General features: G+C 48.1%; 2 protein-coding genes and 1 long non-coding RNA gene across 10 annotated transcripts; 1 reads left to right on the plus strand and 2 right to left on the minus strand.

The window, feature by feature from the left end:
- The first annotated feature begins 1,196 nt into the window (after positions 1–1,196).
- Positions 1,197–9,784, plus strand: LOC128112452 (histone H2A-Bbd type 2/3-like). The gene is made up of 2 exons (XM_052741462.1): positions 1,197–1,779; positions 8,956–9,784. The coding sequence occupies exon 2, from the start codon at positions 9,223–9,225 to the stop codon at positions 9,589–9,591; it is 369 nt and encodes a 122-aa protein (XP_052597422.1). The 5' UTR covers positions 1,197–1,779; positions 8,956–9,222; the 3' UTR covers positions 9,592–9,784.
- On the minus strand, positions 4,944–8,974 carry LOC128112497 (uncharacterized). The gene is made up of 2 exons (XR_008219002.1): positions 8,875–8,974; positions 4,944–5,268 (listed from the first exon to the last, which is right to left on the minus strand). It is a non-coding gene; the product is annotated as an uncharacterized LOC128112497 (long non-coding RNA).
- Positions 9,785–12,314: 2,530 nt separating the features above from the next.
- Positions 12,315–27,797, minus strand: LOC128112278 (X-linked lymphocyte-regulated protein 5C-like). 8 transcript variants are annotated; one of them, XM_052741281.1, is made up of 8 exons: positions 20,043–20,576; positions 19,404–19,473; positions 18,477–18,511; positions 17,262–17,379; positions 16,445–16,544; positions 15,079–15,177; positions 12,521–12,625; positions 12,338–12,427 (listed from the first exon to the last, which is right to left on the minus strand). In XM_052741281.1, the coding sequence occupies exons 1-8, from the start codon at positions 20,359–20,361 to the stop codon at positions 12,353–12,355; spliced, it is 921 nt and encodes a 306-aa protein (XP_052597241.1). In that variant the 5' UTR covers positions 20,362–20,576; the 3' UTR covers positions 12,338–12,352. The 8 variants fall into 8 exon arrangements, with proteins under 8 accessions (XP_052597278.1, XP_052597267.1, XP_052597287.1 ...); XM_052741318.1 differs by having other exon boundaries at positions 12,315–12,625; positions 15,079–15,162; positions 20,043–20,575; XM_052741307.1 differs by having other exon boundaries at positions 12,315–12,625; positions 15,079–15,165; positions 20,043–20,575.
- Positions 27,798–27,814: the final 17 nt, after the last annotated feature.

The following is a 27,814-nucleotide window of genomic DNA, read 5'->3' on the forward strand; positions in this document are numbered from 1 at the left end:
AAGTTATAAAACCTTAGAGATAAGAGACTTTGGGATCATTTGCTTGTGCCATGGCAGAAGTTGTTACAATCTGTGAGAATTTGGAACTAGAGTGTGCCATCTTTGGCTATCCAGATATACTGAAGCCAAGCCATTTCCAGTAAGACAGCAAGGCTTGAAGAAAACCTTTGAGTCTGAGAAAGGACTTGAGTCCAAGGAAAAAAAGAGGAAGCGTCAAACAAACAAACAAACAAAACAAAAACAAAAAACAAAAAACAAAAACCTCCATAGGGAGGGTTTGGCAGCTAAGAGACAGGAGCAGTGGTAGCCATAGGGGACAAGGAGGAACAAGCAGGAACTCCACCTGAAGGAGGGTTCCCATATGGCAGAAAGCCATGAGGGCATAGAGAAGCTGTGGGACTTCGCAGGCAGCTTCTTGGGGGAAGCAAGGAAACTTGCAATGTACAGACCCCAGAGGGCCCTAGGAGAGATAGAACAAGTAGCTCTGAGGAGAAAGGGGCAAGGAAAGGGTCGCAGATCCTGGAGCATTCAGGAGCTCCTAGGGGGAGGTGAGGAAGTTCCAGGAAGGAGCTGAGGAGCCATGAGGGAGCAGAGGGAGTGAGGTTCACAAGCAGGAAGTACATCAAGATATGCTTGCCCCTGACTGGATGTAGCTGGAGGTACATCAGGATGTATGCTTGTCCCTGATTGGACTTGATGGGAAATGCAATGAATTATGGGTTTTCCTTCTTAAGCTGCTGCAAACGGTGATTTAGGGTCATTTCCTGGGAACCTGGGTATGGACCTGGCCTGAGTCCATCCACCTGGTCAGTATTTAATTAAAGCTTGCTTCAAATTTGGCTTTTAACTGTGGTAGTGGTCTTATTCTTGATCAGTGAGAATATCACTCCACACAACAGACCTCACACAAGAGAATTATTGGGGAGGGGGGGGGTGGGACATGAAAGGCCACCTCTGATTAATGAGAGAGAGAGAGAGAGGGGGGGGGGGGAGGGAGGAGAGAGGAGAGAGGAGAGAGAGAGAGGAGAGAGAGGAGAGAGAGGGGAGAGGTGAGAGGAGAGAGAGAGAAGGAGAGAGAGAGAGGAGAGAGAGGGGAGAGGAGAGAGGAGAGAGAGAGAGAGAGAGAGAGGAGAGAGGAGAGAAGAGAGAGGAGAGAGAGAGAGAGAGAGAGAGAGAGAGGAGAGAGAGAGAGCAGGTCATGATAGCTTGGGCTTTTATGGGGGTGGGGTATGGAGCATGCACATAGGGAAAATACATGGCACTGGTGATGTGTAAATGTGTCGCATTGGCCTTTAGTGATGGTGACAATTGAAGGTGTGGTGGGGGATGAGGGAGCACCTGGTTCAGGAATGTGGGTGGTTCTAACAAAAGTTATGGAAATTTTGGGAGTTGGACTGAATGCATTTTGCATTATGATATAGTTAAAGCCCATGGAGGCCAGGGAGTAGAATGTGGTGGTTTGACTGAAAATGGTCACCATAAGTGCACATGTTTAAAGGCTTGGTCCCCAGTTAGTGGAATTGTTTGGGAAAGATTACGAGGTATGTGCTTGTTGCAGGAGATGTGTCACCAGGGGTATGCTTTGAGGTTTCCAAAGCCCATGCCAGCCAGCCAGGTTCAGTCTCTCTGTCTCTCTAAATCTCTGTCTCTCTGTCTCTGTCTCTCTCTCTCTGGCTGCTGCCTGCAGAAAAGTATATAAAGCTCTCAGTTACTGTTCCAGCACCATGCCTGTCTGCTTCCCACCATGATGATAATGGACTAACCCTCTGAAACTGTAAGGTAAGCAGCTCCCTCCCCCACCCCAATTGAATGAAACTCTTTTATAAGAGTTTCTTTGGTCATTGCCTTGGTCATGGTGTCTCTTCACAGCACTGTAACAGTGACTAAGACAGGGCACATTTTCATCTAAACCACCACAACACCTCTGCCACAAATTATGAGGGTCTACCTGTATGCATTTATTTCTACGATCTTCTATTCAATTACATTGATTTGTGTATCTGTTTAGGAGCCAGTACCATGCTATTTTGGTAACTATGACATTATCTTGCAATTTAAAATCAGGTATTCGTTTTTTTTTCTTAGGATTGCTTTGACTATTCAGCATATTTGTGCATCAATGCAAATTTTAGGCTTACTTTTTCTTCTACTTCTATAAAGAATGTTATGAGAATTTTGATGGGTATTTCACTGAATCTGTTAATTTTCTGTTGCTGTGATAAAACATGACCAAGGCAATTAATAGAAGAAAGAGTTTATTTGGACTTATAGCTCCAGTGGGTTAGAATACATAATGTTAGGAACAGAATGGCAGCAGATGGCATGCATGACATCAGGAGCAAGTAGCTGAACACTCGGGTCCTGCTAGGTGTTATAGCATTCCAATCAATGGATACTTCATCTTGGGAGATCTGTGTGATGGGCTGCCAGGCATCAGATCATTGACTAAATGGCTTGTCTGTACACTTTTTGTTTGCTTCTGAGACATGGTTTCTCTGTGTGGTCCTGGCTGTCCTGGAACTCACTCTGTAGACCAGGCTGGCCTCAAACTCAGAGATTTGCCTGCCTCTGCCTCCCGAGTGCTGGGATTAAAAGGTGTGTTCCACCACCACCCGGCAGCTGTCTGAGTGATATTTAGCTTCTTCCAGGATCTCCTGTTTTTATTCAAAATATCATTTTTGGTATGGATTCTATATAAAGGTGGCCTTGGGATCAGAGGCCTTCACCTTCACCTTTGCCAGCCTGCCTGTGTGTTTGTTGGTAGACCTCCATCCCTATCACCATGTGGCCCATGGACCAACCACATGTGTAGTTCCCATATATAATGGCATGTGCCTGCATGAATGGATGCCTGCCATTGGCTGCCTGCTTAGCAGCCTTTGCTCTTTAAGTGACTAAAGTATATTTGCCTGTGGCTCCTCTCAACCTCTTCAAACTCCCAGTGTCCCATCACCCTCCTGATTTCCCAGCATTGGGGCCTGGGTCTCACAACATGCCTGAGGAAAGCAACAGGAGGCTCAGAAGCACTGCTTTGAGTATCAAATTCTTCTAGGCTTACCCTTTACCTGGCTGACATTGGAAACATTTGCTTACTTTCTTTTCTCTCTCTCCCCCTGATGGGATTAAGTTCAGAAATGTGAGATACTCATCTCTGCTATGAGAATCTCTCAGGTAATTCTTTTACCTTGTGGAATTTCTCCTAAGATGCCCTAAAAGATACAAATTAAGGGAAAATTAGCCTCAAGTATTTGCTTGTAAGTTTCAGAGAAGCAGCTTACTTGAATGAATGGCATCAGTTTTGTTGTTCTTGTTAATGATGACGTTTTTCTGTTTGTTTTAAAAAAAATCACCCTTCAGGTAATGCTAGTGCTAAGTTACCAGTCTCCACTCTTATACAGTCCAGACTCAGCTACCTAGGGAATGGTGTCACCCACAGTGGGGAAGTATGCTGACCTCAGCTAATATAATCTAGAAAACCACCCACACATGGAGGAATGCCCAGAGGCACATCTCCCAGATAATTCTAACTTCTGTAAAATTGACAACAGCAATCACAGTTTCCTTCTCTCACATCATACCACTTCTACCTTCATTGTGAGTTTGTGTGTGTGTGAGTGTGTGTGTGTGTGTGTGTGTGTGTGTGTGTGTGTGTGTGAGAGAGAGAGAGAGAGAGAGAGAGAGAGAGAGAGAGAGAGAGAGAGAGAGAGAGGAGAGAGAGAGAGAGAGAGAGCATAAACATACACCTTCTAATCTCTTTATGGGGGAAAACATGTAAGGCCTTTGCTATTATGTAGAGGATTGCATTCCTCATCCTCCCCATCAGTTATCATCAGTGGGCTCTGTGACTCTTCCTTCTGCAGTACTACTTCCAGCTGTCTTACACTGCCACTGGTACCACCCTACATTAGACAATCATCATTCCTTGCCAGTGCTACTACACTTTTATCAGAGGTCACTCTTCTCTAATCCATCTTTTAAGGGTCTGCAATGTTGACATTCTAAAATATATGCCTTCTCTCTCTCCCAAATGGGCCAGCACCTTCCCCTTCTCAATGTTCAAATATCCAGACATCCACCCCATTTCTCCAGCTTTGTGAAAGTTTTCTTTGCTACATTTTCCTTTCCTCCCATTCTCCAAGTTCACAGGTTTCTCTGAAGGGCCTGACCAGGTGTCCATACTTTCTTATGCTTATCCCCTACTGGACACCTCCACTCTCACTTTCTTTTCCTAATGAAATACTTTTTAAAAGGCAACAGTGGTGCACCCCTTTAATTCCAGCACTTGGGAGGCAGAGCCAGGTGGGTCTCTGTGAATTTGAGACCAGCCAGGTCTACAGAGAAAGATCCAGGACAGGCATCAAAACCTACACAGAGAAAACTTGTTTTGAAAAAAAAACAAAATAATAATAATAATAATAATAATAATAATAATAATATTCTTTTGACAACTTGGTAGATATCAAGCTCTCTTTTCACTTAAGAAGACTGGGAAGTCTTCCTGTTCTTTTCAAGGTGGAGGTCACTCAAGTGACCAATCAGCAGATGAGAGAATAAGTAAAATGACCAAAATGTTGCCAGCTGTTTTTTACTCTTTTGTAGGGACCACCACCCTGCTCCCAAATAAATCACACACAGAGGCTTTTTCTTAATTGTAAATGTCAAGCCCTAACTTGACATGTTTCTAGCCAGCTTTTCTTAATTTAAAATTATCCTGACTCTCTTTTGCCTCTGAGCTTCTCCTCTTCTATTCCTGTATATTTCACAGATTCACAGAGTTAAACAAATGCATCATGAACAAGAGTAACACACCTTAAAATAATATTCTGTAACATTTCCTCCCTTTTGTCTAAACAAGAAAGGCTTTAACTTTAACATTGTAAAACTATACACAACAAAAACAGTTATCAAGTAAGAATTTACAAGATTCAGTCAATTTGCAAAACTCTAGTTATTTAGCCTTTAATAATATTGCCTAACAACAGAAACATTTAGCTGCCTGGACAGTCACGCACAGTTCTTCTGCAATGTTGGGGCATCCATCTTCAGCCTACAGGCCTAGAGTATCTGGAAGGCTTTTCAGTGAAGCGGGAAATTTGAGGGACTGTCCTGCCTTGTTTTGGCAAAGTTCATCAGTCGCTTTTCTCTGTGTCCTGCAGAATATCTGACAGACTCTTCTGTGAAACAGGAATTTTGGAGGACTGTTCTGCCTCATTTTGGCAAACTTCAGCGGTCACCGTGTGTCCTGCATGTCCAGTGCTGTGGGATGTCCTGTATGTTGTGAATATATGTTGCTATGATTGATTGATAAACAAAACAATGATTGGCCAGTAGCCAGGCAGGAAGTATAGGATAGGCGGGACAAACAGACAAGAGAGGCTGGGAGGTGGAAGCTGGGGGAGACGCCAGCCTGCCGTCCAGGGAGCATCATGTAAAGGCACGGAACACGTGGCGACATATAGATGAACAGAGATGGGCTGAGTTAAGTGTGAGAGCTAGTCAGTGGTAGGCCTGAGCTAATGGCCCAGCAGTTTAATTAATATAAGTTTCTGAGTGATTATTTTATAAGTGGTTGCAGGGCCCATGGTGCTGGGCAGGACTGGAGAAAACTCCAGCTACAGTCCAGTCTGCACAGCACACTGTCAGCAGTCAAAGGCAAGAGCAGATTATTTGCCCAGTGGCTAACCTTGCCAGAGTGAAAGCAAACTCCATAAGGAGTGTCTTTGATGCCCATCATCTCTGAAGGAAATTGGTGCTGCCAGGAGCAGATGTGTCTCATTGTCATGAAACACCTTAAGTTAACAAAACATTTTAAATGCCATATTCCATAGGTCTTTGAAGTGTTTGAAGACCACTTCTTCTAAAATATACCTATTTAACCTTGAAAACATAACTAATGTGACTACAAGTTTGATCATTATAGATTAACCACCAACCTCATTTCTTATTCATACACTGCATTTTAAATGAGCTGCATAAATAAGCACAATACCCCAACTTTTCTTTGTTTCTTACTCCATAGCTGGTTGTGTGGCTGGGTGACTGGCCCCTGGATCCTCCTCCTTCTCTGGTGACTTCCTCTTTTCTTCTAGATCTCTCATTCTAGTTATTCTGTCTGCCTGCCAGCCCTGCCTATCCTTTCTCCTGCCTCGCCATTGGCCGTTCAGCTCTTTATTAGACCATCAAGTGTTTTAGACAGGCACAGTAACAGCTTCACAGAGTTAAACAAATGAAACACAAACATGAGGTAGCTGTGGCTTGTTCTGCTTCTCTGATCTTCCAGCATTCACCACAATAACTGGCCTTAGGTTTGAGTTAATTAATAAGACCTTGTAAGATTCCTGCTACATCTGGCGCCCAACGTTCGTGGTACAAATTCACAAAAAAGCCGCTTGCCTGTGGCCTTGTGGGCCCCAGCTCAGGCCCGAGCTACCCTCGGCTGGTTGTGGTGGCACACTGGTTGGATTTATTGAAGGAGCCAGAGGCAGGAGGATCCCGAGTTTGAGGCCAGCCTGGGAGGCTTGCTAAGGAGAAGCTGTGGCCTGGCCCAAACCAAAAACAGTGGAGGCAGGACCACCGAGGTGGTGGCTTCTGCTCTGAGCTACAAGCTGCTTCTCATCATGTTGGTGACTGCGGTGATGCTGCTACCTGGGACGAAGGGTTTACTGCTGCTTGTTCCGAGAAGAATTGCCAGGACCATCGTGTTACAAGAAAGCATCGGCAAAGGTCAGTTTGGAAACGTTTGGCGAGACAAATGGTGGGGAGAAATTGCTGTGAAGATTTTCTCTTCTAGGGAAGAACATTCATGGTTCCGAGAGACAGATATTTATCAGACTGTGATTGCTCCAAACCACAGAGGAGGCACGAAAAATAAAAATAAAAAATAAAAATCTACAGGAACCATGACCACGCTTAACAGCAACTTTGAATTCTTCAAAAAGATGACAGGAGCCCACAATGACGATTCCACATGGACTATGATAAAGGCATTAAGCTGATTAACACCACCAAAAGATTGACTTTGGACTACAAACTGCTCAGAACATTTTCAAGATGGCTAGCTGAGATGATCCAGATTCATAGACAACTCGAGCAAGGACTTGAGACAAGCCCTGCACTTTCCCATTATGCAGAGATTGGACAAATGATACAACTAACTTTATCAGGACTTGACAATTAGCCCCAAAATTTTCTCTTTAGGATTCCCTAAAGATGTCTTCACCCCCAGAAAGCAGGAAGTAATTTCAAGAACACAACACCCACATTCCCAAGAAGTGGGGTGGGTGTTTTTTGGTTGTTTAGTAAGTTAGGGATATTGTCATTGTTTATGACGGTTGGTTACAAGTTGTTAATTGTTATTGGCCAGGAAGAAAGCTGAACAAGGAGATTAGATCCAGAGTTTTCGTTTAAAAAAGAAAAAGAAAAAGAAAAAAGAGAATATAGATATGAGGTAGATTATTGAATCTACTCTGAGAAAAAAGATAAAGAAATCATAGGATAAATGGGTAGATCATTGAATCTACTCTAAAAAGAAAAAGGGGAAGATATGTAAATGACAAAAGGTAGACTATTGAATCTATTATGAAAAGAAAAAAGAGAATATGGATATGATAAGATAAAAAGGTCAATTATTAAATCTACTTTTAAAAAGGAACTACTTGTTTTAAATAGGATAAGTAGTGAATTTTTTGTCTGAGTTTATCAAATGCAAATGGACTGGACGTTGTTATATATTAATGGAGTTATTCGTCTGAATCTTTCAAATGTTAATGGACTAGACATCGTTAATGTAATTCTTGACTGTATATATTGTATATACTTATTGGATATAGTTTTTTTCTTGCATTAGTTATAAGCTTTTTTAAATTTTAGACAGAAAAAGGGGGGGGGGGGAATGTGGTGGTATTGTGTTCTCCAAAATATTGTGTGACCCTAATAAGCTTATCTGGGGTCAGAGAACAGGACAGCCACTAGATACAGAGGCTAGAAAATGGTGGCACTCACACCTTTAATCCTAGCCTTCTGGAGGCATGGATCTCTGTGAGTTCAAGGCCACACTGGAAATAGCCAGGCATGGTGACTCGCGCCTTTAATCCCAGGAAGTGATGGCAGAAAGCAGAAAGATATATAAGGTGTGGAGACCAGAAACTAGAAGCATTTGGCTGGTTAAGCTTTAGGCTTTTGAGCAGCAGTTCGGCTGAGATTCATTTGGATGAGGACTCAGAGCCTTCCAGTCTGAGGAAACGGGATCAGCTGAGGAACTGGCAAGGTGAGGTGGCTGTGGCTTGTTCTGCTTCTCTGATCTTCCAGCATTCACCCCAATACCTGGCCCTGGGTTGGTTTTATTAACAAGACTCTTTAAGATTCATGCTACACAAACAAGAGTAACACAGCTTAAAATAATATTCTCCAAAGACTTGTTAGCATACAGTGGACTATTATTCGGGTGTGGAAAGGAATGGAGGAGCACTGGTTCAAGCCGCTACATAGGCGAGGTGAGACACAAGGAACTGTGTACTGTGGGTGAAACATCATGAATCCAGGATGCTAAGTGAAACGGACAGACACAGGTACACTCAAGAGGACGGTTTGCCGAATGATTCCACCTACAAGAGCTGTCCAACTCGGAGATGAGCTGACGTGGCAGAAAGCAGAGTAGCGGCTAAGGGGCCCCAGGGACCAGGAAAGCCTGCAGCTCTGGATTTGCTCGGGATGCTTGGAGCTCTGAGTTTAAGTCTCCGGAAGGAAAAAGGGAAAACCCCTCAGGTTTACAGTGGTGACTGGGATCCTGGGTGGGGCGTGGGGTGGGTGGTGGGTGGTGGTGGGGAAGGTAGGGACAAAGAGCTCACGCTTAATGGGTAGACACGGTGAAAGTACCTTAGAAGCCGAGGGTTGTGAAGGGCTTGGTTCTCAATGGCACCACTGAGTTGCTCCCCCTCACGTCTTTGTCTTTCCTAGAAGGCTCCTTGAGCAGCCCAAGGTGTCCAGGTGGCGACAGCGCCCCTAGCGAGGGCGGGCTGGGAGCCATCACACACCACACGTCATCAGTGGGAGCTGGAGTGGGAGCACAGAAGAGAGGATTTCGACCGTGAGGGGTCGCTAGGATACGCAGCCAGACGCAGAGGGGGCCCTTGGGATCAGCCTGGAGGCCCAGAGCCCAGCAGGCCAGCAGAGAGCCGCCAGGTGGAGCAGAACCAGCCTGTGAGGTCGCACTCCGAGGCCAGCATGCCCAGGACCAGACAGGGCAGCCGTCGAGGGTCGTCGTCGTCTCGCCGCTCCCGCACCTCCAGAGCCGAGCTGACCTTCTCTGTGAGCCTGGTGGAACACCGTCTTCGGGAGGGCGGCCATGCCCGGCGGCTGAGCGAAACGGTGCCCATCTTGCTGACTGCCATCCTGGAGTTCCTGACCCGCAGGCTGCTGGAGCTGGCAGGCAATGAGGCCCAACGCCGAGGCGCACAGAGGCTCATCACCCCGGAGCTGCTGGACGTGACTGTCTACAATAACACGCTGCTCAGCGAACTGTTCCAATTCGCCACCATCTCCCAGGTGGCCCCGGCTGGTCGCCCCCGTCGTGGGCGTCGACGTCAACGCTAGCTACTACCTGCTGCTGCTGGTGCTGCTGCTGGCTGGCTCTGGGTTGCTGACCTGCCCATCCGCCCCAATCTACCCACCGAGCATCAGTTCATCCCGCCCAAACTTTGCCACAGACAGCCCTGCGAGGCTGGTCAGCCTCGTCCCTTCCTTCTCCCTGTTGTGCTCTTATTAAAGCTTTAGTTCGAGAACCCCATAGGTTTGCTTCCCTGGCTTTTCCTTTGGCACGGGGTGGGGGTGGGGGTGGGGGCAGAGGGTGAGGTGGGCCTAGTTGGAGGAACACAGCGGGTGGGAGTGGTGCTGGGGTGCAGGTGACCTACAGGCTGGTTTCCCTAGTTTTTCCTTTGGGCATGAGGTGGGAGCGAGTGGAAGGTAGGGGAAGAAGGTCAGGGTGGCCTAGTGCGGCAACACAGTGGTGTTTGGGGTGCAGGTGTGGAAGGCAGGCGGGCAGGGATGGTGGAGGAACAGCCGCTTTGGAGGGAGACAAGGGGGACCTGGATGGGGGTACCCCCCATGCACCTCTTGGCCCTGAACCAGCCTGGGCCAGCCTGGCCAGCTGCATCAGAAAGATGGCCTTCTCATGGGAGACCACAGAGCAGAGACGACCCATGTGCAAAGGCACGCCTTTTGGCTGAGGACACAGATGTAGAACAGCGAGTGGCATGTGGGGCCTAGGGTCATGGAGGATTATGACTCATTATTAACCTTTATTAATCAGCAAGATCTGCCAGGAGGTTTGCCTGGCACTGGATGTGAGTAAGATATAACCTGCGTGCCAGTGCCTGGAATGCTCCAACATCTATGGCTTTGCCTGCCCTGGGACTGAGGTTTTGTACATGAGGCCATATCCCTAAAGCTAATCTCTACCCTACAGACTGTTATTTGCAGAATGGTCTGACACTTTGCTTGCCCTGCCTTCAATTTTTGGCTATCCAAGCCCCCTGCCCTCAGCATATTTGTTTGGCAACTGGTTTCATCCCACAGGCTATCATCTGCATATAGGGCTGATGGCCGGACAGAATCTGAAACATCGTTCCTGTGACCTGTGACTGGAGTTGGAAACCTCTCTGTATGCTCTGGGCAAGAATGCCACAGCTACCTTCCACTTCTTGCTTCAAACAGCTGCAGTTGCCAATTCATTTGCAATGTTTGGCCACCCCTCCCAAATTCAGCTGAGGCCATAACTTGGAGCAGCTCAGGCCTGTACCCATCAGTCTAAGCACTGACACCATCCCTTCTATCTGCCCAGTTCCCTGCAAACTCACCATACTCTGTCTTGCCCTCCCCTGCCACAATGGAAACTAACAACTTCCTAGGACCATTCAAGTAGAGGAGACATAGAAAAGCACAAAGAGACAACGTAAGTGGACAACTCATGAAGGCAAAAAAATTACATAAACGCATACATATTTGAAGACTCCCCCAGCTTATAAAGAGAATGAAATTCTGCCATTTGTAAGCAAATGGATGCAACTGTAGGATACTGAGAGGGAACAAAAGCCAGACGTAGAAACACAAGTACAATATATTATCTTTCATACGTGGAGAAAAAAGTAATAATTTAAAGGACCTGAAAATAGAAGAGAAGACTATTGGAAACAGGTGATTTTGGAAGATGGAATATTTGGAAGGAAGTAAAGGGTTGAAGCCTGGTGGCTTGGTATATATACAGTATGCAGATAAATACATAGGTGGTAATGAAATCGTGAAGAACATTCAAATGTAAAACTAAGGATAATTTCAAATATATAAATCAATTTTAAAAATTTACAAAAAAAAAGAGAAGAATGGTTAATAGAGACAGATGAAATAGGAATTTGGGGAAATATGGCGATCAGTCTTGGGAGATGGGTTTTCTTTTTAATAGTAAGCTACACAAAGAATATGAATAAAGGACATATTACAGTTAGACAACTTCAAATGGATTCAAAAAAAGGTTTTCAAGACTTTATAAAACAGCACAGGAAAAAAAGTAACTTTAATTTTTAGAGTTAGATGCCTACGTGTACAATTCCACATCCAAGCTGAGTAATTAATATGAATAATAGAAGCACTATAAAAATTGCTCCTGGAAACACCCATCTAAAATTCTGAAACTGTAAATGCTTATGCAGATATTCATCGATGATAAAATGTTTGTGACCAAAGATGAGGGCAGGTGTCTTCTAACCAGGGTTGAATACAGCCTAGAAACGAGTCTTTGGGAAATGCCACAGCCCCACTGCAAGCTCACACCCAACACGTTAAGATCTGGCTCTGCTGCTGCGGGAATGCTGTCAACAGTTTAGCACATCTGGGCAGGAAAACATGAGTTGTGCTCAGTTAAGTCTGAGTGAACATGTCGGGTTGGTTTTCCTGTAAAGGCCCATTTGCAATGGAATTGGCTCTGTGACCTCCTGAATAAATGAAAGCATGCACAGAAAAATGGATCCCACCGTTATTTATTTCTTCCTGAAATAAGAAAGGTAACATTCACTTTGGGCAAGTGACAAGAGAACCAAAGAAGCCAATCGTAAAATCAAATGACATTTTCTTGCAAAATGTAACTGCCACTGCTGGGGAGAATGTATCTCCCTTGCTGTCAGGGGCTGGAGGATCCACACTTAACTGTTGCTACTCACAGAACTGTTGGGGGTTCACTTAATGGTTAACAGAGTCTCAGTCATATTTCTAACAAGCGAAGTAAAGAGAAAGGAGCTGCACTGACTGCTACTAATGTCCTCTTAGCATGGCTAATGCTCCCTGTGCGTCCTCTACGTGAGCGTCAGATGGTTTCTTCAGAGTGGTCAAGGACCAGGGATTGAAGGTATGTTTCAACAACAGACACATCTTGCTCTTGCTGTTTGAAAATGGAGAATTAGGGAATTGTTATTGCATCTCTGCCCGTAGGAAGCCATCTCGAGGCTCACGGCATTACAGACACACGACTTACAGTTTCCATGATAACTCTGTCCTGTGCCTTGGAGATTTCTTTCTTCACTTCACTTTCTTCACCACCAATAAAAGCTTTGAGATGTTCACTCAAGTCCTTGGCTTTCTGAAAAAAACAAACAAGCAAACAAACAAAACTCTGCTTGAGCACAAAGCCCTGGCTTGGCTTGACACCTCACCTCATTTAATTTCAAAAGAACCGACTCTGCATATCCAAAGGACGCTTGCTATGAATTCAAAGAACGAACAGTGGCTACTTCACACACATCTAAATAGCCACTCCAAAGAAAGCTCCAGTGCCACATTTTAAGGTGGTGCCATTGTGGGACAACAACAGCTAAGACACTTATCTCCGAAAATGGGTGGAGGATCAGTTAAAAGGTCCCACGGAGCAGACATGGAAAACGAGGCACAGGCCCACGTTGGAGACCCCCAAGGTTTCCCAGAGGAGGGAGCCATTCACTATGTCCATGGAATGTGATTTTTCAGAGGAAGACACAGTGTACGATCCCATGACCCTTCAATCTAAGAAACGCTCAAGCGGGGACTCAAACCCCTCTGATCTCTCAAAGCACACTGCAGTGGTGGACACAGAGGAGAAAGAACTGTGTCACCCTCTGTCCAGAAATTGCAAAATGCCTGTTCAGTCTCTGCCCTATTCCCAGAGCCCAGAGCACCTTGGGAACAGATGACATACACACTAGCTGAAAACAGGTATGGAAGGGGAGCTTGCTGGGCTCGCGGCTGAAAAGGACACAAATGGTGACTTCAAGCAGTAAAAACGTAAGATTTCCTTAGAGAAGACAAGGCACAGGGAGCTTTCTGGGCAAAGAGCAGAAGCAAAGCATGGACACGGAATAGGAGCCACTTCAGGGGAAGCTGGTGCACTGGGAGGAGGGAAGACAAGATGGACAGAGGGAAGCAGGCAGCCAGTGAAGCTGTCAAGAGGCTGTGGGGGGGGGGGGACGGAGGGGGAGGGAGAGGGGGCGTGTTGTGCAGAGGACACAGGAAGCAGAGAGAATTAAGAAGGAAGGCCTCTGGGAAATCTGGAAGAGGGAAAGGCCATGTTTCAGGACAATAGTCACTCAGAGCCAGAGCCAAGGACTAGGAAAGGAGGGAAGCCTGAGTGGAGAGGCAGAGGGAGATCAAGAGAGTGAGGGAGTCAGAAGAGCACAGGGCAGAAGGGCAGGGACCACCTGGGAAGCCAGAGGCCCAGTCACAAGGCTCCCTCTGTGGTGCTGCTCACATTGAGCACTCACAGTTAGAATCAAGCCTTTCTGGTCAGTTCTTCCAACCAGTTCCCAAGCAGTATTCAGCTGCATTAGAGCTGCATGTTCCCTTTCCTTAAGCTCTTCCTAAAGGACTGGATGTATGTAGATGGCCCCCAAGGTCTTGAAAATTCATTTTTACTTTTCTGTGTGCATGGGTGTGTGCCGGAGGGTGTCCCTGTATGTGTGCTTGAGTGTGGAGACCAGAGGTCATAAAAAACACTCAAAGTGATTTCCTTCACATGTACATGTTTGCACGCATACACATGTGTGTGTTCCCATGTGCCGGCGCCTTCCTGAACCGCTCACCACATGACTTTTTGAAGCAGGGTCTCTCACTAAACACGGGGTTTCCAATTTGGCTGTACTGGTGGTCCCACAAGCCCCAGGGGTCCTTGTGTCTCTCTCTACCCTCACCACTCTGGGGTTACAGGCACCTGTTGCCATGCCTGGAGGACACATGGCTGCTGGGGATATTCACTAGGGTACTAAATGGGGTACTCATGCTTGCTCAGCAAAGACAGGCCTAGCTTCTCGATAGCATCTTGAAAACATTTAATTTACTGTGGCACACTGAGCACGTTAGTTAAGGCATCTGAATCAGATATGAGGAGAGATTATTTCATAGTGTATTTAAATGAGAGCATCCAAAAGAATTCCCACTGAAGGGCTGCTTCAACTCCTGGATATATAGAGGTCACTTAGGAACTAGAGCTTCGGCAAGGGTACGATTGCCAGCTCGCAGCTCTCAGTTCAAAGAGGGTTAATCCTCTGCCAGCTTTGTCATTCCCCACATCTCTTGGGGAGCTCTTGAAATACACGGCCACCAATACTCAAGAACAATGCTGATGTCGGAAGACTACAAAACACTCAACATGAAAGAAAATAAAATCTACCCTTGCCCATTGCTTGTTTTACCGACCTGTCCAATCCAAACGAGTCAAAGAAAACCAGAAGGATCCCCAGACTTGCCAATTTCCATCGAAATGTCACGAGAGGTCACTAATAGCTCATCACCGCGATGCAGTATGCTCCTTTCTAAGCAAATTTCCAGTCACCAGCTCCCGTGCTAGAACACTGTCCCCAACACTGTCATCAGTTTCCCAGGTTAAACAAACCTTAGCATTTCTCCTATGTGTGGGGAAAATAATCCAAAGAGAATGTGATCCCGGTTTTCAAAACTAATTACTTCTCCCACAAACTGAGAAAGGGCCAACCTGTCTTCTGCTTTTACAGACACCTGGTGTGACATAAATGGGTGTGTTCTGTTAACAAGTGCAATCCACCAGACCTTCAAAAATGTGTCACATAAATCTTTAGCGTTTTCAATCCTGGTTTCATGATCCTCTATAGCTTTCTGTAAAATCTTCATCTGCTGCTGAGCTATAAGCTGAAATAGAGGAAATCAATGACAAAATGTCAGTAAAGCTCAACATCCAACCCTGCTGCTTACAGGAACTGCTTCCCGTGATGTTTTGTGTTCTGACATTCATGAACAAGTTTGAAGACATGCCCTTCACTGCCAAAAGCAACATAACACGGTCTGACCAGTCACAGAGTGAGATAGTCTGTCAAGCCTGTGCAAAAATTCTATGAAATAATTATTCATTTTGAAATTAACACAAGACCCACCTAATCTGTGGATTCTCACCTCACCAAAATTAAGTACAAAGCATTCCTTTGTTTTCATAAAGTATTTATTTTAATACAACGAGGACACAGAATAGCTTCCAAGGAAACCCTTCTTTTCAAAAAAAAAAAAAAATTTTTTTTTTTTTGACCAAAGCCTTCCTCATCAATCAGTCATTCCCCAGCTTGTGACATTCCATCAACTACATTATCAACCAAATAAGAAGGGCAGGGAAGACGAACAGCAAACATGCATCAGCTCCCACGGTCAAACGTTCCATAGCAACATGCCACAAAATGAAACCACTCAATACACAAAGTCTAGAAAGGTAGGGATTCTTCACAGGTCGGCTTTTACTCCTAGGAAACTGAGGCAGGGAGGTTAATTATTTTCCTGAGCTTTCACAATGAGCAAGTGTCAGGACTATGGTTGCATCCCAAGCAATGGGGTCCAGAGAACATGCTCCTCACCACCAGACTGGAATCTGTCTCCATCTCCCTCAGATTCCAGGTTCTGCTTCCCCACCTTTGGAAGTCAGCGCCTTTGGGAGTACAGTTCTATCCTCCATCAGGATGAAAGATTCCTCAAAGACCGCACTACTCGGTGTCCATACTGACTGTTCTCACTCTGCCTCCCTGATCACTGTGTCAGAAGGCTACCTGGGACCCCCCCCCAAGCCCCACCCCATCCCGCACTACTTGGCATCCGCACTGTGTGGATCACAAAGGCTCCCCTCCCTCTGAGCATACAAGCCCATACCTTCTCCTGCACTCTCCAGGCAGTGCCTGCTCAGCCTCCCCCAGCCCCCCATGCTGGCTCCTAACCCATGACCACATCACCCCTCCACAGAAAAAGAAGCAAGCCAGAGAGGATGGCCAGTCTCTCCAGGCCACATCCACCCCCCTCCTTGTCTCCGTAGGCTCATGTCCTGTCCTGTCCCTTTCCCTCTCGACTTGATGCACTGAAGCCCTGACACTTTGGAAACAGACACAGTGGATCTAGTCCAAGCTAAGAGAGAGACACTCACAGTAAGGTGTTCTTCTTGCTCCCTTGCTCTCCCCACCTCGTCCAGCCACTTGTGATAGAGAGACTCAAACATCTGGGAGTGCATGGAGTGAAGCTCCTGCCTGTAAAACACAGTAACAATTACTGAGCATTGTCACACTGCGTGTGGGTAAGGCAATGGCGCACACACTCATCATTTTGAAACAAGAGCTAGGAGCAAAAGAGAAAGGGGACATGAATGAAATTGGCTCTTGAGAGGCAGCAATGTGACTCTCGTCCCAGAAGAATGTTGTCCTAATTTGCTGCCAGTGACGCGCCGCCATTTCACCTGTCTTCCCTCTCGAACACCTAGGATGCTGTGATGCATACATTTCCCAAGATTGCATTTCTGGCTTAAAATTAGACTCATCTTCCCTTTCCCTTATGGAGTAACCTAGAGATTCTGAGAGCCCAAGTCTGTGTTGTGAAGGCAACATACCCTTCATCCTCTGGGACTTTAGATACACGAAGAGGGCACAGAACCTCCGCCCCCGACATGGGCACAACGTAGACCATAGAAGACTGGCCTTCCTTACAGGAAGTTATCTGTATTGTTATCTGACAGGGGGGAAACCGGTCTCTTGCCAGTCTTGAAGCTAATACATCTCAGCTGCGTAAAAGTGGGGGAGGGGGGGGTCCCCGCCAGCTATGAATAGGACTAGCTCATAGAGAAAATGCAGTGCTATGTAGGTCCCATTAGCGATTCCACTCTGTGCAGGACCACAATGGCAGGCAGGAGTGACTTTGGAAGGAAGAGTAAAAGCTGTACAGGTCTCGTTGACAGAGGGTCACAACTTTACCTTGACTTCTGTTGGGTTTTGAAAACACTCTGGAGGCTTTCATTCAGGCTGCTCAAAGAGGCATTTATATCCTTTTCAAACTGCTTCCTCTTTGCCAGAAGGTACCGAGTAACGTCACCTAGTCGAGAAAGGAAATGGTATCACTTTAAATCAAATACCCAGAGGAAGAGGCGCACTTTCATCCCTGACACATCACCTACACGGTAATCGGAGTATCTACAGATCTGGTGTCCATTTTGCTCTTCGTTGTATTTTTATTTTTTAATTTTAGACCGGGTCTTGTGTAGCCCAGGCTGGTCTCAAACTTGAGAGGTAAGTGAGGACGACTTCCAGTTCCTGATTCTCCTGCCTCCACTTCCTAAGTGCTAGGAATACAGGTGTGGGGGCATCGAGCTTTGACGAGTGACCGCCACTGACAAACCATTTTCTGGACACCTCAAAAACCCAAGCAGTTCATCTGTACCAGAAAGAGCGATGCTGTCAGACATCCTTGCTTGTATGAATTGACTCTATACACTGGCTAAGAACTGACGGTGTCTCTCCAGTAATGCTGTTTTAGGGCCACCTACACCAGTGAATAAAAGCTGTCTCGGCCTGAGGGGCGTGTGGTACACTGACTTGGTTACCGTGGATGACAGAAAACAAGCTAGTGTGGCATGCATGATGTTTGCATGCTATCACACTTTTCTTCCCTGTCCACAGTGTGGCTGCCTTCAGCATTCCCTGGCAGGCTCATAAACGTGTACGGCCTAAAGGCTGTTTTCCATGCCCTCCTTTGGCAGGGCTTCCTGGAGGAGAGCAACTTCGGAAAGCCAGAAAAAAAATGACTTAATTCAGAAGGTGAAAAACAGCTGTTGAAATGCGACATGCCACTCGTGCAGTAAAGATAAAAAGCAGAGACTTATCTGCTTGCCCATCATCCCTAGTAACACTCTTCAGCAATGCAGGAAGCAGGAAACTCTCCCCACGGCCTCAGTGACAGCTACAACACCCCCCTGCTCAGAGAGGCCAGCTAAAAGTTAAACTAAAGGTGCCCCCTGAAGGATAAATGGCAATTTACTGTCTCCCCCACCCCACCCCACCCCACCCCCAAAAATCCTCTGGGCGACAGAAGTGTAACAGAGTCCTGTTGGCGGGTGACCACGTTCTCACCACATATTAAGTTGTAGGGTCAGAAAGAGGGCTCTGGGACTAGCAACATCTGCTCAAACACACCTTTGACATCCGGTATCCTCTTCTGAACAGGCTCCCTATGGAAAATGCACACAAGAATCCTTAATTGAGGACAAACATCCCAAGTTTGCTTCGAAGGAAAGGTGAGGCGCTCGGTTTTGGAGAGACTAGCGCTTATGTGAGGCAAAGTTGGATTTTCCTGTTTGGGGCCATTACTTTTATTCCTTTATTCGCGTTTTCACAGTGAACCAATGAGTTCACTGCAGAATACATACGGGCACATGGGTAAGGGTTACTTACTGGAGCATGGGTGACTCAAAGTCAGCTGTATCCCCAGGACCCCAACCTCTGGCTGGGTGTTGGATGACACATGAAAACTGCATCCCTGGCGTTCGCTCCCTGCCCAACTGCAGGCAGCTCCACGGAAGTGTCTCCTCTCCTCAAGCGGTGACTCCCGTGTTATGTTGTGGCAGTGTAGGGGATTTTATACTAAAGGTTTACTGGAACCCATCCACGGTACAGCTGCAAGGCGCCTCATAAAGGTGTACTCACCCATCTGTCGTGCACTCCAGCCATATTCCCTCTCATCCTTCCTCAGTACCCTCCTGCTAGTCCTCCTCTATCACCCAGCCAGTGTCTCTTCAACTTTCATGCCATGTGACCATATTCAACCTCCAGAGTCGGCCTCTACTCCTCAAACCTTCCCCTCTATTGGGCATTGCCTGCCTCTTCCCAGCCTCTCTTCTGAATTCGGATTATATTATTTTATGGACCTATTTATAATTTAGGATCATCAAATGAGAGAAAACAGGTGACTGTGGTCTCTTTGGTGCTGGCTTATTTCACTTAACACCAAACTCTCCGTTTGGATCCATTTTCCAGCAAAGGGCAGAAATTTCTTTGTATGCCTGCATAAAACCACACTGAAACTACCTCCTGGGACAGGCCAAAGTTCCTTTAAGACATCACCTGGCCTCTTGCACGTCTGGTCCTGAGGAACAGCTGCCCATCTCACTGGTATCAACTGCTGGATTGTTTGCTGCATTGAGAAGAAAGGAAAAAAAAAAAAACCTTTGCGAATGAAGTGTGCTGTTCTCATCATCCTACATGGGAAACAGCTTCACTCTAGGGTTGGTTGAGCCCATGGCCAACAACAGTTTTAAAGTAGTCTTCCAGGAACTCATGCCCCCCACCCCAACACACACACACACACACACACACACACACACACACACACACACACACACACAGGTGAAATTCAGCTCGGCCGGAGTCTGGGGACAGCAGGTACATGTATTTGTACAAGCTTTTCAAGGAAATTCACTGTGACCCATGGGCTTTGTCAGAGGCACATTGGTCAGGACAATGGCTCTCCTCTGTGAGCCTTGTACCTCTGCCACGGGGTGAGAACGTCAGGTGGGGACAGAAACCCAGAATATGCTTTGAGAATCAGCTCTCAGCACCCGAATCTCCCATCTCCACCCCACCCACGCAATCCCATGCAATGACCTGGTTAGTACCAGGCCACTCCTGTGCTCCACCTGCCAAGGAGTAGTATAATGTCCCCTCCGTTAGGCCCAGCCCTATATGCCCCTTATCAGTTGTTACCGGGGGTGATTGCATCTGGGTTCTGGAAGTCATCTGATGGGAGATTCTGATCAACCCTTGGGCGCTTGGCACGTCTCTCCATGTCTTTCTGTTCCTTGCTTGACATGGCTGGGGCCTTGCTGGGCTGGGCAGGACTCCTGAAATGCTGGTGTGCACAGACAGTAAAGACACCAAGAAGCAATTTCATGACGGCAATGGAAACAGGTACCGGGACTCCACAGGCTGTGGCCATGTGTCCTGGCACTTGCTGTGCTGGAGCAAAGAGGAGGCAGGAGGATGACACCGATATCCCACCACATCCAATCACTTTCTGTTCCATTTTTCTGGTTGAATGCAGAGCTCTCCACAAGCCTGTAGCCCTCAATCTCAGCCCTTTCTGCTGATTTCTTGTCACCCACCAAGACAATCCTATTCCGAGACCCACCCCTCAGAAACCTCTTTCTCTTTTGAGGAAAGTAACACCTAGCTACTGTCTGCCCCCACAAGCAAGCATGCTTACTGATTGGCTGGAACAGCACCTATACGTGAGAAAGGCCCAGCAAGTGGGCCCAGCTGGTATACATATATGAGGGGTGTGTGTGTGTGTGTGTGTGTGTGTGTGTGTGTGTGTGTGTGTGTGTGTGTGTATGCGCACGCAAGCGCATACGTGCACGGGGGTGGGGTGGGGTGTGTGGGGTGGGGAGGGGGGTGCCTGACATGCGTGGTAGGCGATACAGGCTAAGGCTGAGCACCCAGCAGGTGAATATGCATCTTCCTGTCCCTGTGTGAGGCCCCTCAGCAAGTTTACATACTTGAGGCTGGCCCAGCAGGCACACTTGCCTGTGGTGGGCCAAGTATCCATCCTTGGTTGAGGCTGCCCTGGCACAGATGAATGGATGGCCTGGGAGTATCATGCAAACTCAAGAGGTGGGGCTAGGAGGTGCTCTTGCAACAGATGGGTCCAACAGTCACATATGCCTGGCTCGGGCCCAGCAGTTGCCACCCATGAAAGGGCCCAGCGGACATCGAAAATGGTGACGCATTGTCCAGCGTTGACCAAAGAGTACACAAGGGGCAATGGGGACCCTCCATGTTCTCGCCCATCCCTCACTCTGTTTCCCACATACCTTCTAGTACCTGCAGTACCCGGGATTCTGTCTAGTCCCTTGCAGAAGGGAGGTTTGCAGAAATCACTTCAACCAGGCCCCCGACACCCTGTGATTCTGTGCCACCACCAAGCACTGTGTGGGCCTAGGCTGACTCTGATTTTGTAACCAGCAGAACCTCAGAACAGGGATCCGCTCAGATTAGGTGGCCATGCTTCTTCCCCTCAGAGGCTTGTCCCACCTCAGCAGGGTCCATTTCCCTGAATGGAATGATTTCTGATGAGGGGGAGAGCATGCAGGCCTGTGTGAGCCTGCTCCAAGGTGCTAAAGGATGAGACCCATCCAGTAATCGAGCATGTGTGGTAACCTGGGCTCGCAGTTGTACTTGACTGAGCTGGGAACTGCATGCAGTAACAGGGGCTGGAAGGGACTGGACTTCCCTCAGCAGAACACATGCTGTCCTGCCCACTCCTCCAGGGCCCTGCGATCCTGACAAATCTTTCTCAGAATCGCCCCCGCCCTCCTCCCCGTGCTTGCAGTCTGATGCAGAAGTGAGGCTCCAGACATCATCTCAAGGGTTACCCTGGGTCACAATAACTAGTCACTCACCGAAGTGAACCTGCTCCACCACCGTCCCCTGAGACCCTCCTTCTACTCGAGGGTGGTCACACCCAGTTAGTCCTCACTTCCTGAACTTAAGAATCCCTGCTTCTGGAAGAGCAGGAAAAGCATGTAGGCACGGGCCTAGCCAACCCTGTTCCATGGTGAGGTCCACCCAGAAATCATGCCTAGGGGCTCAGGGCTTGCAGTTGCACGTGCCTGAAATGGGACCTGCACTATCAAGGGTGGGAAAGGCCCAGAGCACCCCTTCTTTCCAGCATGCCTGCCTGTCTAGCTCTCTCCCCTGGACCAATCTGGAAAATACCCAAGGAGTACAAAAAGTGCCTCCTGGAAGGTCCCTACTCCCTCCCCCAGCAGGCAAAACTCCCTAGGGCCCTGGGGCCCCAACAAAGCTTTCTCAGACTGCTCAATCCAGCCTCCTCCAGTTACATTTGGAAGTGAGGCTCTGGATGTCATGGGCTATCCTGGGTCCCAATACCTCCTCACAGACCTAGGTGGACAGGATTCACGATGATCCCCAGAGACCCTCCTTACCCACGAAGGTGGGTCACACTTAGCTAGGCTTCCCAGAAAGTAAGCATCTCTGCATCTGGAAAAGCAAGCATGGCAATCGCATATGTGTGGGCCAGGGTGAGTGTGGGGGTGTGGAGGTGTGGGGGTGTGGGGGTGTGGGGGTGTGGGCGTGTGGGGATTGAGATTGCGCCTGCATGTACTGAAAGTTTCGAGAACCTGAAACTGTATGAACCAGAAACTGCCCAACTAAGGCCTAGAAAGGCCCGGAACACCCAGAACCCTCTTTTAAATGGTCCCACCTGTAGAAATATGGGCCCGGGAGAATGTCTGGAGTACTCAGAGACGGTCCCTAGACACTCCGCCAGGACACATGCTGTCCTGCCCACTCCTCTCACAGTCCCTGTGGCCCTGACAAACCTTTCCCAGACTGTCCTCCCGGGCCTCTTCCAATTCGATGGGGAATTTAGGCTCCTGAAGTCGCCTCATGGGTGACTATGGTAGGTTCCAATACCTAGTCACTCAGCTAGGAGAATATGCCTCACTGCAATCTCCCCAAACCACTCTTACCCTCGAAGGGCAGTCACAGCTAGTGAGACCTCACTTCCGGAAGCATTCCACCTCAGTGGAAAAACGTCCTCGAGGGCGGTCACAGCTAGTGAGACCTCACTTCCGGAAGCATTCCACCTCAGTGGAAAACGTTTGCGCATGTGTGAAACAGGCCGCCCCCCTCCTGAGGCCCAACTAGCACTCACGCATGCGTGCCTTGGGTCTTGGGGTTGCGCATGCGTATCCTAGGAACCACTGTACTAAGGCTTGCGAGGCCCTGAACACCCACACCCTTCTTTCCAATAGTCCCACCTATGGGCATGTGGACCGAGAGAACATCAGAAGTACCCAAAGACCTCAGAAAGGGCCATGTGGAAGGTCCCTAGTCTTCCCCTAAGCACATGTGCTGCCTAGTCCACTCCCCTCAGTCCCTGCAACTCTCACAAAGCGTTCCCAGACTTTCCTCCTGTGGCCTAGGCCACTCGGTGTGGAATTTGGGAGCCAGACATCACCTCAGGGAATATCCTGGGTCCTAATACCTGGTCACTCACCTAGAGGAGCAGGCCTCAGCACTGCGACCCGAAACCCTGCTTCCCCTCCAGGGTGGTCAGAGCTGCTTAGTCCTCACTTGCAGAAAATAGTCGGCCTCCGTGGAAAAGCATGGGCGCATGTGTGTGCGCATGCGCCTGCCCAGTCCGTTTCCTTGGTTAGGCCCCCCCACAATCGTGCGCGGGTGGACGGGAAATTGCGCTTTAAGGCCTGAGAGAACCTGAAACACCCATACTCCTGTTTTAATTAGGCCCAACAGTGGACATGTGGACCCGGATGAATGTCTCATGTGCCCAAAGACTTCAGAAAGGGCCGTGTGGCAGGTCCCTAGTCCTTCTGCAAGCACACATGCTGTCCTGACCACTCCTTTCAGTCCCTGCTTCCTATCAAAGCTTTCCCACACAGCCCTTCCAGGCCTCCTCCACTCCACTGTGGAATTCGGGCTCCGGACGTCACCTCAGGGACCATCCTGGGTCCCAATACCTAGTCACTCACCTATAGGGACACAGCTCACCACAATCCCCGAGACCCTCTTTGTCCTCGGGGGTGTGGAGGTGGGGGGGTGGGGGGGTCTCAGGTATGCCTCACTTCCGGAAAGTGTTCTACCTCTGTGGAAACCATGTCCGTGTATGGGAGCCTGGCCAATGCTATTCCATCTTGAGGCCCACCCCGTAATAACTCATACTTGACTTGGAGCTTTCGGTTGTGCACGCATAAACTGGGAACTCACCTAGGAAGGGCTGAAAGTGCCCGGAACACCTCTGTTCCCTGTTTGCAATGCTCCCACATGTGGAAGTATGGACCTGTGCAGAATGGCGGGAGTACCCAAAGGGTACTGAAAGGGCCATGTGGAAGGTCCTTAGTCTCTGCAGGGGCACACACGCTGTCCTGCCCACTCCTTGGGGTCCCTAGCACCTTCACAAAGCTTTCCCAGGCAGCCCTTCCAGGCCTTGTCCACTCCAGGGTGGAAGTGAGGCCCATGACATCACCTCATGGGCCCTAACACCTAGCCACTTACCTACACAGACATGCTTCGTGACAGTTACCTGAGACCCTCCTTTTCCAGGGATAGTCCTCACTTCTGGAAACTAAGGGTGCTGTCCTCTCTAGAAAAATCAGCAAGTGTAGTTGGAGTTTTCCTGGTCCTGCCTGGCCCACAGTCAGGACAAATCTCTCTCTCATCCGCCAGTCCCACGGCCGCTCACACCCAACCAAGTAAACACACAGACTTACATTACTTATAAACTGTATGGCCATGTGGCTCAGGCTTCTTGCTATCTAGTTCTTATATCTTAAATTAACCCATATCTATTAATCTATACCTTGCCACATGGCTCATGGCTTACCAGTATCTTACATGTTGGTACTCATGGCGGCGGCTGGCAGCATCTTCTGACTCAGCCTTCCTGTTCCCAGAGTCAGAGTTCTCTTCTCTCTTTGTCCCACCTATACTTCCTGCCTGGCTACTGGCCAATCAGCACTTTATTTATTAACCAATCAGAACAACACATTAACAGCATAGAGAACATCCCACAGCAAGCAAGCATGCATGAGACCAGCTGAAGGTGCTCCTAAGGGATACCCATCCAGCAATCATACGAGTGTAACTTGGGGCATGTAGTTGTTCGTGCTTGACTCATGTCTGTGGTTGCACATGTGCATCGGAACCCAGTAAGCCCCTCTTGTCTAAGTATCACTCATGGCTGCTTCTCTGGAGGACCCGGGCGTCCAATGATGAGTGCAAAAGTACACAAGGGGCAGAAAAAGGAAGCCCCTAGTCCCCCGCCCACTGTACAGTCTCGTGCCCAGCCTTTTTAGGCCTGCCGTATCCAGGGCCCCCTTCCTGATTGCCTTCAGGAGCTTAGTCCCATCTAAAGAATAAGTGAGACTCTTGGCAGTCACTGTATTGTTCAGCTTGGGTTCGGACACTTCATGGTCCTACTGTCCTCCCCCAAGGACTGTGGATCTAAGATGGCCATGCTTTGCCACCATATCATCTGGGCATGCATAGAGCGTGGGGGCTCAGAACACAAGTACCATGATATCTGACCTTATGCAAGAAGCATACAACGACAGCAGTTAAATCCACCTCTCTCCTCCCCCCACCCCCGGCCCACTTGACCATTTAGGAAGGAAATTAAGAACCACTGTTAAGCACAGGAAGAATCCCAAGGCCTTGTTGCTGTGGGGATTTTCAATGCTGTATCTACTGTGGGGAGCACCCTTGCATTCATCAAAATGGAAACTGTTACATCAGCCCATCACACAATCACTCCACCCCCAGGTATGGACCAATCCCCTGAATAGAAGCATTTGAGCAAATATAGGTACACAAAGGCTCATGGCAGCCCTAGTCTCAGTGGGGAAGTCCCAAATTACCCCCTCATGATAAAGAGATACACCAAGCATGGTATATCTGCACAACAGAATACTACCCAGCCCTAAGAAGGAATGCACTGCCAATCCATGAACGTGGGAGCATTTTAAGTGAAACTGGTCAGACAAAAGGCACATTCTGTAATGATCCATGTATGTGTCATGGTCAGAGTAGGAAAAACCCTAAGAGGTGAACTTTCCAAATTGGTGTCATCTAATGTGGTGAGAAAACATCCCACTAGATGCAGGGATGGGTGCATGGACTAGTAGGCATGCCTTGAGGCAGCTTAGAGGAAAATGGTTCTCTCTCTCTCTCTCTCTCTCTCTCTCTCTCTCTCTCTCTCTCTCTCTCTCTCTCTCTGTGTGTGTGTGTGTGTGTGTGTGTCTGTGTGTGTGTGTGTGTGTGTGTGTGTCTGTGTGTGTGTGTGTGTGTGTGTGTGTGTCTGTGTGTGTGTGTGTGTTGATTGGAATGAGATATCCACCACAGCCTGGGGCTTTTGAATACTTGTTTCCTAGTACTGTTTGGGTTTGTTTGGAAGGTGTGGCACTGCTGGAGGAAATATGTCACTGTGGGTGGGCTTTGAGGTTTCCAAAGCCTCCTGTCATTTGAAGCTTGCTCTATCTCCTTGTTGCCTGAGATTCAAGATGGGTTTTTTTTTTTTTTTTTTTTTTTGATGATGATGCCACCTGAATTCCTGCAGGTCCACAGTCCTCCATATTTTCTGCCAAGTGACCTAGAACACTTATTTACATCTGGAGAAACAACGTGCCTGCCTTCCAGATTCTGGCAGGTGCAAAGGTGTCCTCAGACCTGGCCTCTTCCTGATCTTATTATATTAGAAGGCAGAACAGAACCTGCCATCTCTTGTCTTGCCTTGTCCCAGACCCTCTGTGGTCAAAGCCCCTGCACCAAGGCCCCCTGCACCCTGGAATGGCAGCATCACCTTCTGTAGTATGTGTGCATGCTTTCTTTCATGCGTGCAGCTGCAGGGGGTGGTGGGGGAACTAGGTGACAGAGATGGAAGTGAACAGTCAGCCTCCTGGGTGGATTAGTACTTCCTGATTTCCACAGAGAACTGGCTAGTAGGAAAGAACGTTTTTTTTTTTCTTCCCCCCTATGACACTGTGGTTGCCATGACAACGGGGACAAGCCATTCTTTCCTGGTTACAGATTCATTTGCGAAGGATACTCACAGAATGGAGAGGTGGAATCACTAGACAGACACGCAAAGCACATAGGTAGGTGCCTGTAGCTAGCCTGAGTGAGTGTGAGCTGAGCCTGTGAGTGTGCCGTGGGAGCGTGCTGGCCTTTTCACGGGACAGGAAAGGTTCTCACTACTACTGTTTGAAGCGAAGCCCCAAGGACTGGCTGCTCAGCCAGCCCTGTCTCTTTGTCCTCAGGTGACACCTCTTTGGTACCAGCTTTATCGTTTCAGGCCCTGAAAGCATAGATCGCCAACCTACGTAAATGGATGCCTCGTCTCTGTTTGGCGATGATTGTCACATGTGCTCTTGACAGAATGACCCTGTTCATGTGACAGCACCTTACCTGAGATAGTTGTGGCTTGTGTTGTCTTGAGGGAGAGAAGCTGGAAGGCATCTAAAGAGGAGGTAAATGGGGACGAGGACTGGCAGTTTCCTTGGAGGATTGAAGCCAAGGTCTCCAGGTCTCTTGGCCTGGAGACCTGACACAGGAAGTAAGAATTGCCTCCAAAAGACAGCCACCTCCAAGCTGGCCACTAATCACAGCTAGGCAGACTGAGGTAAAATCAGCGCGGTATGAACACCTGAGGAAGGGGCAGAGTTTGTTCCCTGGACCGGTATTAGTTTGTGTCCGGGCCTGCGTCTTTACTCTGCTCACGGTTGGGTTAAGCATCAGCTGGGTATTACAGGATGTGTAATTACAGGTTTCTCTCTGACCCACCAGCACATCATCTGGATCTCTGTGTATCTCTGTCCCTGTGTGTGAGCAATATGCTTTGTACCCTTCTTGCACCCTCTCATCAGACTGTCCCCTGTCTGTGTGTCTTACCACAGGGAGGGAAGCCATCTGGAAGCTCCCATCTGGAGAAAATGTGACTA

Source organism: Peromyscus californicus, unplaced genomic scaffold (genome assembly GCF_007827085.1).
Source record: "Peromyscus californicus insignis strain IS unplaced genomic scaffold, ASM782708v3 Scaffold_10__1_contigs__length_136768540, whole genome shotgun sequence".
Classification (NCBI taxonomy): domain Eukaryota; kingdom Metazoa; phylum Chordata; class Mammalia; order Rodentia; family Cricetidae; genus Peromyscus; species Peromyscus californicus.

Bases quoted from the DNA above. Each gene is read 5' to 3' on its own strand.
- LOC128112452 (XM_052741462.1), top strand. From the start codon at position 9,223: ATGCCCAGGACCAGACAGGGCAGCCGTCGAGGGTCGTCGTCGTCTCGC.
- LOC128112278 (XM_052741273.1), bottom strand. From the start codon at position 20,361: ATGGAACAGAAAGTGATTGGATGTGGTGGGATATCGGTGTCATCCTCC. The intron at 17,380-18,476 runs GTGTGTTTGAGC...TTTCTCGACTAG, and splicing joins GAGGATACCGGATGTCAAAG to GTGACGTTACTCGGTACCTT. The intron at 15,178-16,444 runs GTGAGTGTCTCT...CCTCTATTTCAG, and splicing joins AGCAAGAAGAACACCTTACT to CTTATAGCTCAGCAGCAGAT.